The sequence below is a fragment of the Oryx dammah genome, unplaced genomic scaffold (genome assembly GCF_014754425.2).
Source record: "Oryx dammah isolate SB20612 unplaced genomic scaffold, SCBI_Odam_1.1 HiC_scaffold_12, whole genome shotgun sequence".
Lineage (NCBI taxonomy): Eukaryota > Metazoa > Chordata > Mammalia > Artiodactyla > Bovidae > Oryx > Oryx dammah.
This window is the reverse complement of record NW_024070196.1, coordinates 53,829,816-53,840,471: the sequence shown is the minus strand read 5'-3', so window position 1 is coordinate 53,840,471 and position 10,656 is coordinate 53,829,816. Positions and strand designations below refer to the sequence as shown.

Here is a 10,656-nt window from a genome sequence, read left to right as displayed (position 1 = left end):
GAGGTGGGAGGAGCAGGGAGCAGGCTGGTTATGTTCACTGGGCCTGTTAAAGTGACTGACCAGCCATTACTGCAGATTACAAACCACAGAGCATCCACCTAAATTTTTAAGTGCAAGGGGACAAAACCAAAATATAAAGACATTCGGAAAAGATGATAAAGCTTAACTGATAAAACCATGAATGTGTCTCTGATCTTGATAATGTTTTATACTTTGGAACTAGACATCTAATTGAGCTAAATGCTCAGATAAAAATAAAGATCCTGTTTTCATGCAAATACCCTTAGTAAAAATAAAGAGAAAAAAGGAAATTGAAACCGAAGCTGAACCTGACTCTCAACCATTAAATCAGGAGGAAATGCACGCGCGCACACACACACACACACACAAATAAATCTAGATTCTTAGGCATGTCTACATTTTATAAACACCTTTGAAATAAAATATGAGAATTAAGCACGAGATTTCAAAACACAACTACAAAAGCACAATTAAAGAAAACGTGCATAGCCACAGGTTTTTAAAGTTACTTGCAGTTGTCTGTGGAATGGCCTCAGGATAACCTCTAGCCAAATCATAGAATAACTGCTTTAAATCTAACTTGATGTGACATTTTCCCATAAAACAACTTTTAAAAGAAAAAACTTTCCAGAGTTACACACAGTATACCAATATCAAATACTTACAGTTTGTAATATGAACACAGAAAATAGATGGGTTGATCTGGTCGACAAGTCTAAATACTCTCTGAGGTGGGTCTGCTGTTAAATTCAATGAATAGACAGCTGCTTTTTGACTACAAAAGTGACTATCACCCCTGAAAATTAAAAAAAATAATAATAAGACAAAGTTTTAGGGCACAAGCACACAATCTTAGCAAGACTATTTTAGAGCTGTCAGATGCTTGCACTGTACTAAGTTAACAACTACATGGAGGCTATTTATGAAAGTGTGATGTTAGAATTGAATCCACTTTTACTTAGTTTATTCAGTGTTAAAATGTTTGGCATTTTAAACTTTCTCCTCTAACAGTGAAAATATTAAGACAACTAGAATAACCTTTAAGGAAATCTTGTCAAGTATGGAATACAGATGAGAAATGATTTTGATGTAAATGAACCGTGCAAACTCTGATGGAATATTCAATTATATAAAATTTTGCAGAACTTCAGACTGTTTATAAGCACCCAGAATGGATCCAAAATTCCTTGTCTTTAGAATAAAGCTGTCTTCAATAAATGAATGTGAAAATGAGAAAAAGTATCATCATCTGGAAGTTTGGGGGCTTAGAAACTGTGGTATAGTCAAGTCTTCAACCAATCCCAGGCTTAACAAACCTAATCAATTTGATATAGATACAGACATGGTTTAGGGAGATACAACAAAAATGAGATCATATTACATACCACTTTAAGGCCTTTTCCCACTTAATATAGAGTGCCCAATAGTTCCCATATCATCAAATGTTTTTGTATTATTATATGGTTTCACTGTATACCAATTTATTAAGCTATTCCCATTTTTTTTTTTTTTAACCAATCCTCTACTATTGACCTGGGCTGTTTATAACTTCTCCTGATTATATATAATGGTTTAGTGACACCCTTGTACATACATTTGTATTAATGTCTCCAGTTATTTCCTAAGGCAATATCTCCTGAAATGGAATTGCTGGGTCAAAAGGTAGGTACAAAATTTGAGGCTTTTGAGACTTACTACCAGACTGCCTTCCAGAAAGGCAAGATGCTGTACTCTTGCCAAGACCGCATGTTATCAGTTTTTACCGTTTGCTAATTTCATGGGCAAAAGCCTGTTATCTCATTGTTTTAATTTGAATTTTCTCTTTTACTAGTAAGGTTAAATATTTTTCCATATGGTTATTGCTCACTGGTATTTCTTCATGAGTTGATTAATTTTTATGAGAACGTTTGTCTTCTTGACTTCTAAGAACCCATATTATGAATCCCTTCTGAGTGTTAGAAATATTTCTTCCTAGTTTGTTAACCTTTCAGTTTTATAGTGTTTTTTTTGTCACACAGAAGTTTTTTTTTTTATGATCATTCTCCTTTTAGTTGAGGTATGATTAACTGATTTTTTAAAATAATGAAGTTGTCAACCTTTTCTTTTATAGATTGCCTTTGGGTTTATCTTAAAAGACATTACCCGGGACTTCCCTGGCAGTCTAGCAGTTAAGACTCCCCACCTCCATTGCAGGAGGCATGCATTCGATCCCTGTCGGGAAACTAAGATCCCACATGCTGTATAGTGTGGCCAAAAAGAAAAAAAGACATTTCCCTAACTCAAGATTAATAAATATTCACATATATTCTTCACTCATTAATTTTTTTAACATTTCACTCTTCTACCTGTTGGTAATTTACTTCAGTGTAACATTATGAAGCAGGAATCTCATGTTAGTTTTTCAATAATCATCCTGCATCATTTACTGAATGATCCAACCTTTACTCCACAGATGTGAAATACCATGTTTACAATACCATGTTTACATTTTCTACTTAAGTAGAAAAAAATACTTTAAGAAAATTGGCTGGTGTAAAATCAGTACACACAACTGATTTTTGGCCATTCTATTCTCTTTCAATGACCTACTTATCCATAATGAATTAATACACATTATATTCAATATTATAGTGTTACAAATGCTTTAAACCTAGCAGTTTGCTCTTATTCAATAATGTCTTGGCTGTTCTCATCTGTTTATTCTTCCAGATGAATTTTAGAATCGTTTTGACACATTATCCCTCTCCCATCTGACTGGGCTTACATTATAATGAATTGAAATGTGTAAGTAAGTAATGATTCTACTCATCCCACTACACAGATTAAATCTCTCCATTTATTCAAGTGTTTTATGTCTCATTATATCTTGAGGTTTTCTTCACATAAATTCTGAATAGTTAAGTATAATTCTATGATGTTATATTTCTATTGGTGTTATGATTAGATTCCATTTCCACTATATTTCTGGAACAGGTATTGCTGGGGGATTGATTTATTTTGTAATTGGCCTCTTTTCCAAATGCTCTGTATAGTTCTAATGGTAAATGAGTTGCTATCATGGGCATAAAGAGTATTTTGGAAAAACCATGAGTAGTAGAAATAAGAAAAGATCCAGCACTGAAAATCTACGAGTCATACTGGGCCTTAAACGACGAGGAGGAGTCAGGCAGAGAGGGAATGCGAGGCTAATCCAAGCGCAAGAATGGCATTGGCCAAGGACGGGTACTGTACTGATGCTGTTTAGAAAACAGAGTACCAAAGCTGCACTGGACGAAGGAGTCCAGATGGGGATGCTAGGAAATAAGACGTGAGAGAGGCTGGGAAGGATATGAACTCAGGTTATGGATTCTATAGGTAATGAGAGTTTTCGAAGGTTCTATAGAAAGGGAGTGACAAGATGAGGCGTGAGCTTATGAGGAGAAAGGGAGCAGGAACGGACAGACGTGAGGGCAATCATGGAGGAAGATTCAGCAGAATGGGACTCTTGACTCCCCCTTCCAGTCAGCAGCGCTCTACTCCTGTGCAATGAATCAACATCGCATCCGTACATTTCTCTCTAGTCCCACCGTCATAGCCTTCTGGGTGAGAGGGGGGCACTTATTAATCCTCATCTGCAATAGCTTCCTTCTTGGTTCCCTGCCACCGGGCCTGGCTCCTGGGAGCCACTGTCCATGCTGCTGTAGAATTTACTAAATTGGGGATCTGATCCCCTCACTCCCCAGCCTCCTGAAGAAGCCAGGAGAAATCCAAACCCCTCAGCATACACACAAGGCCCCTCAGGACTTGACCCCTGCCCTTCCCCACACTCCTCTGGCTCCACCCTTCCTCAGCCATGCTAAGCAACCTGCAGTTAAGGCAACAGGCTATACTCCTTCAGCCCCAGGAATCTGCCATGTGGCTGCCTCGGAAAGGAATGCCCTTCCTGATTCCATGCTGACCAACTTCACTTGTCCTTCAGGACTCAGCTCAGCTACTTTTCTAGAAAGACCTCCCTAGTCCAGCTGCCTGGGTTAGAGGCCACTCCTCTCAGTTCTCCTAGAGTTTGGTGCAGAAACTGCCATCCCCTCATTTGTCTCCTTTACTCAATGAGCTCTTTGAAGACAGGACCATGTCTCACTTGTCTTTAAATCCCTGGCACTGGCACACGAGAGGTGCTCAAGAAAGGTATGGTGAACTGTAAGAGACCGCTTAGCCGTGAGAAGGCAAGGAAGAGGCACAAGTCAGGGGAGCCTCTAGGTTTCCGACATGCGTTTCTGCCTGAAACAACAACGGTAGAGAAAGTCAAATGGATACTCAAGGGTCAGTTAAGGCGAGAGCAGAGAAATTCATTCATCCATTCAACTCACTTTTAATGAAGACCAACTATGTGGTAGGAGCTATCCTAGGCACTAGGGATAAATGATATATAAAAGAGATAATTCTTACTCTCAAGACCCTTACATCTAATGAGGGGGAAAAGACACTAATCCACTAATCTTAGTGATAAATTTATAATTTTTTGAATGGTAAGACTAGTTGATGCCAGTTCAGTATATGTAAATAAATCTTCTATGAACTGGAATCTACATAACAAGAACACCCAATTAATTAGGACTGTTAGTTTTCATTATTTCTGTACTTCATATTTAGGAGAAGGTCACAAGCAAAACTAACTCAAAAAAACCCTGAAGTTCTTTCCTGAGGGCACTACGAATTCAGTTCTAATTTCTAACCCATGGTGCCACAAACTACTCCTAATCTTGTAAATAAGTTTTACTGAAATGTAGTCACGCCCATTCATTACATGCCTGTTTTTGCTCAACAATGGCAGAGTTGAAAAGCTGCAACAGAGCCCACACAGCCTGCAGAACTTCAAGTGTTTATTATGTGGCCTTTTACAGAAAAAGTTGGCTGACCCCCATTCTAAATAGTCTATATCTAAAATTACAGTATTGGCTATTTCTTAAGAACTACATTCTAAATAATGACTGCAAATCAGAACAGATATCTCACTCTCAAGCTCCTGGAACTTACTAATGCAGGAAAACAGAATGATTTTCAACAAAGACTGAACCACAGTGTAGTTCACGTAGCCAGAAAAATAATCTGACTACAACACCCCATTCTCCAGGCATTTTAACAACATCGGAAGTCGACTGGATTTCCTATTGGTCAATAAAATAGTTTCTCATGGGAAAAACACACCATGCTTCCAAAAAAGCACTCAACCTATCTCTGAATAATAAACTGGTCCCATCCTGAATAAATTAACTTCTTATAAGTGCTATTATTTTATCAAAAAGCTTTGAAATCAGGATTACGAAAACCAGGTAACTCAGAAGAAACTGTTTATCTTGCAATCGACTGGGAATGTAATTTTCCATTATTCTCCTACACGATGTGAACTGTGAGAATCCCTCGTAGATTCATCCACTAGAAAGGTATAAACAAAGATTTCCTTTCTAATTTTCGTTAGCAAATTATGTCTACAACAAAAGCTGTAAAATTAAACTGCACTTTTCACCCTAGGCTATACCTGAGACTAATTCACAGATACAAAAACGTGACACCTGATTTGTTTACAAATCAAAGTGAAACGTAATTCAATCTCTGAACACAGAGATTTCATTATAACCTTTGTGAAAAGTACACTCTCACTTCTCTCTTGCCTGCACTATCATCTGGCTGAATGCAAATAAGGGATAGATACTGTTCTACACAGGCTTTCCAGGTGGCTCAGTGGTAAAGAACCCATCCGCGGATGCAGGAGTTTGATCCCTGGGTCAGAAGATCCCCTGGAGAAAGAAATGGCAACCCACCGCAGTCTTCTTGCCTGGGAAACCCCATAGAGAGGAACCTGGCGGGCTACAGTCCACGGGGTCATAAGAGAGCTGGACACGACCTAGCGACTCAACAATAACTCTTCAATACACTGATTTCGACAGCATGGCTTCTGAAAGATGCACAATTCAGGAAATCAGCCTGGGGTGATTTGGGTTTTTTCAGCCTGGGGGAGGAGTTTTCACTTTCTGTCCCCAAATTTTATCATGTTGGTCCAATTTTATCAAAACTTCATGTTACAAACTTACGTGACAACTGGAATTGAGCAGGTAGAAAAGACACTGAAATCCACGGAGCTGCAATCAGGATCACAACAGCAGTTGACGTCACACTGTGCTGGAGACAAGTCACAGACACACAGAGCAGCAACTACAGAAACAAGAGAGGTGGGGCACAGAGCCTCACAATCTGCAGGTAGTGACTGCCCCCTGCCACTGCAAAGTACCAAAAGTCCATCTCATACAAACGTCCATTTGATTCTTCCTATTGCACTTTGGGGGAAATCTGTAAAGTGAAATGAGTCAGTTTGAGCACTCCTCCATCTGAGATTTTCCCAAAGTGGCTGGCCAATCATCTGACTCACTTGGAAAGTTCTGTTTGCTCTCTCCCTACAAAGACTCTGATTTGGTAAGCTAACTGTGAAACCCAGACACCTGATTTGGTAAGCTAACTGTGAAACCCAGACACCTGATTTGGTAAGCTAACTGTGAAACCCAGACACCTGGGCTTTTCAAACACTTTCCAGGTGATGCTGATAATTAAAACAGGTTTAAGAATCAACACAGTAAATCACTTGCCTGACCATAAGAACCATCGGTTTAATCTTGCAGATTTCTAAGCTCCTCTGGAGATTCCAATCCAGAGGAAGGGCCCACTTAAGGCTACCAAGAATCAAAATTCTCAATTTTGTTCCTCTCCTCAGATGTCACCTGCAGCTTTGAAGCTGAGTCCATGTTCACAGGCTATTGGCCAAGAATAAAGCTGGCTCATGTTCCTTGTACTTGGGGTTCTAGAAATATCTTTGGTAATTCAGACAGTAAAAACATGGGAAGAGGTAGAGCCCCACTTAGCAAGTTTTAATTTTTTAATAATGATGACCATCTGGATCTTTAATTCCCTGTTTCAGGCTGTCAACGGGGAGGTGTGGAGGTGAGGGGAAACTTAAACAGCAGAGCATGAGAATGATAAACACTGAGCTCATGGTAGTTTAATTATTGCTGGAAGGAGGGAGTAAGATCAGCACTTCAACCTTACCTGCAATGTTGTTTCTTTTTTTTGAAAAAAGGATTTCATGCAAAAAATAAATTTTAAAAAGGGATCTCAAGCAAATGCTGGTAGACAATCCATACAACATTCTTATTAGCATTTATGAATTATTTTATAATAAAAATGAGCTTTAGAAGGAATTCCCTGGCAGTTCAGTGATTAGGTCTCGGTGCTCACTACTACCAAGGCGGTTCAATCCCAGGTCAGGGAACTCCAGACTCCACAGTCTGCGAGGTATGGCAAAAGAAAAAAAAAAAAAAAAGAAACTTTAGAAAATATATACCTCAAAAAAGGTACAATAATAAACTCTGGGAAGATGAATGTCAGGAGAAGAGGAAATTTTTGTCAGTGAATACACAATCCATTCTTAGAGACACAAAAGATTCCACCCTAGAGTTTACATGTTTCTCTCTAGCCAAGGACTCCCTTGTGTCCTTAGAAAACTGTAACACCTCTCATGTACACTAAAGTGTTGAGTAAAAAATAAAGTGTTAAGACACCCGGCCTTATGTGTTTGAAATTAATCTTGATTTATTTTACAAAACCTAAAACCCTTATAGGTCCCTAGTAGCTATAAGACTACTAGGGACAAAGCAATAGTGTTTAATAACTCTACTTAAGAAAGAAAAAAGGGTGAGCATACTTATCTCAGCCAACAAGTATCTGCTGAGTACTCGTAGGGTCTGAGTAGCACTCAGCTGCTCTTCCAAGCCTCTTCACAGCTACAGGGTACTAATGAACAGAGCTCAGATTCGAGATGAAAGTTATCATCCTTCTCTTGCACCTGTAACCCATTCTGCAAAGAGTGGTCCAGTTCTCCACTCAGTCTCCTGCTACAACCTGTACCTAGGCTGTGACCTAAAATGAGGCAAGTAATTCATAAACCTAAAAAATGGCAATAACCCAGGGACTTCCCTGGTAGTCCAGCGGTTAAGACTCTATCTTCCAATGCAGGAGGCATGGGTTCTAAGCTCCTACATGCTGTGCAGTGCAGCCAAAAAAGTTAAAGAAAATGTTAAAAAAAAATTTTTTAAGTTAAATATTAAAAAGTTATAAAAGAAAAAGTTAAAGAAAATGGTGACAACCTAACATCATAAGACTGTTAGGAGGATTAGATGAGACACACCACAGATGAAATCCTTAGCACAGAGCTTGCTACATAGGAAGTAGTTAATGTCAGCTGTCATTTATTACCATTACTTGCACAGATCTAACCAGAGGCCCTTTAAAAAGACAAAGGAAAAGTGCAAATTCATCCTCTCATACTGGAAAAACAGCCCTGAACACATGACCTATTAATGATGGTTCAAGAATAGCTTCATTTGGGGGTAAAGTGCATTAACAAATGAAATACTTACATGGATAAAAGGCAACTCAGCCCAAAAAATCTTAAAAGAGAATTTCAGATATTGAATACTCTGCTATATTTTGTACCAAATTATCACTTAACTTCTCTGCTAAATCAACAATTTCACTATAAAACAAAGTTTTTATATTAAAATAGCAAATATGTTTCCTGTATTTTTTCTGACAGACTACACAATTTATAAAGGAGAAATAATGGTTCAGTAACTTAAGTTCTAGAGTTCAGAAGGTCAGCCAATGATTTTTTTATTTACTAATACTGAGCCTGACTCAATTTAAGAAAGATCTTTCTTAAGAAGGGATTAAAAAAAAAAAACACTGCATATCTATTGGGGTTACAGAGGACTTAAAAGGGATTTTTTTTCTTGAGATCATAAACCCATTTGACAAACTACCACTGCTATGAACCTTCACCCCAGAAAAACGCACATTCACAGAAGTTAGCACTCGATTTTGGAGTCAGATATTCCCTGAAGTCATCCATGTTAAATCAGATTACAAAAGTCACTAGCTGTGTAACTCAATGATTAGATCATTTTCTGAGAAATATGCTAATTATCCTTAAAGATGAATCTTAAGAAGCGGGCATAACCCCTCACCCCATAACTCCCTACATTCAACTCAACACAGGAGTACTTGACCTAGTCATTTTCTGTAAACTAGATTTTTTGCATCTCTTCTTCATAATTGAAAAGCTAGACGTATCCTATGCATTTAATTCCCACAATTGCCTAGAAACTTTCCATTTCAACTGAAAAGCTGCAAGTATTCATTCATTAACACCTTTGGCATTAGTGTCGTCCAGGACCACTGCAAGTACTTCCAAAGATTTTTATATTGTCTCACTTGGCTCTCTGAGCTTCGGTTTTCTCATCTGTATGACAGTGATAATAACATCCACCTCTAAGGGTTGTTGAAAGAATTAATACCTATGAAACACTTAACAATGACTGCACACTTTAAGTGGTCAATAAACGTTAACTATTGCTATTACATCCTCACCCGGGCTACCAACCCCCGCAGGCTGAACCACTGTAGATCCCCAGGAACTGGTACTTGGTTACCCACCGTCTGTGACCGGGGCGGGTCTGGGGCCGGAGAAGGGCCTGGAAGCCCTGGGGATCTCAGGGGACTTAGAAGATAAAACAGGTCGGAGAGTCGTCGGGACTGGTTTGGTGGAGTTGAGGCCCTCCGTCGCTACCACCGGGGTGATCCCGGCCTGGGCGCTCACGGAGGCCCAGCAGTCTAGGAGAACGAGCAGCAGCCGCGGAAAGGCCCGCGGCCCCATTGCTCAGCCGCAAGCCGAGTGGCCAGTGGCTGGGTGGCTGGGAGACCGCGCGTTACCTAGCAACCGCGCCGGCTGGGCGCGGGGCATCACGGGAAGGGTCGCCCTAGGCCTGGAGAGACGTAGGGACAGGGGGCGGGGCCTGGGCGAGGTGGGCGGGGCCTGGGCGAGGCGGGCGGGGCCTGGGCGAGGCGGGCGGGGGGGCAGGGCGGGGCCTGGGCGAGGCTGGCCAAAAGAGGAGGGGACGAGGGGCGGGGACCTGTCCTGCTTGTGAATTCCCCACGTGGTTTCCAAGAGGACTGCAGTGCTTGTTTTAAAAATGTAGATTTCCAGGTTCCGTCTCAGGGGATTCTGATTCAGTCCAAGGGCAGGGTTCAGGGAGCAATATTTTTAACAAATGCACAACCAGTGCATTTGGGACAACTAACACAATCAGTGGAGGGAGAGAGATCTTGGGGCCCAGTCTCCTAAAGCTACTAAATAGGGTTTTTTGAAGCACAGAGATCATATCACTATCCTTGAATTTTTCTCTATCTCATCTGTGTCTACACTTGCTTTACCGATATGGTTTTAGTTCCCTTAGGATCTCTGAGCTACAGTTTTATGTCAGGAATGATATCTACCTCTAAGGGTTGTATACCAGGAGGTCGCCAGATAACTTCTGGTCGCTGTGTTGTGATTGTGATAAGAGAAACAGATGAACACTTAATAACTTTTTTACAGTCAAAAAAAATGACAAAAATTAAATAGAATGATTTATAGGCCTTAAAGAAAAAAAAAACAAAAAACACAGCAACTCTACTTTATCTGTACAAAAGGACTTGAAGACCACAAGACTCGGGGAAGCCCCTCAGTTATAAACCACTGTATTTATAGAAGTATTCCAGACCAGGGATGTT

The 10,656-nt window shown here is 40.0% G+C and overlaps 1 protein-coding gene across 3 annotated transcripts in view; it reads right to left on the bottom strand.

Moving 5' to 3' along the window:
- Positions 1-9,791, bottom strand: part of TCTN1 (tectonic family member 1) — a 29,292-nt gene extending 19,501 nt beyond the window's left edge. For all 3 annotated transcript variants that reach the window (XR_005722930.1, XM_040250681.1, XM_040250682.1), the window contains exons 1-3: positions 9,541-9,791; positions 6,090-6,210; positions 687-817 (exon numbers count right to left, since the gene is read on the bottom strand). Coding sequence is in view for 2 of the 3 variants with exons in the window: in XM_040250681.1 (XP_040106615.1) it covers positions 687-817; positions 6,090-6,210; positions 9,541-9,760 (472 nt within the window). In the remaining variant the exon portion in view is untranslated. The remainder of the gene's footprint in view (positions 1-686; positions 818-6,089; positions 6,211-9,540) is intronic.
- Between the last annotated feature and the right edge of the window lie 865 nt (positions 9,792-10,656).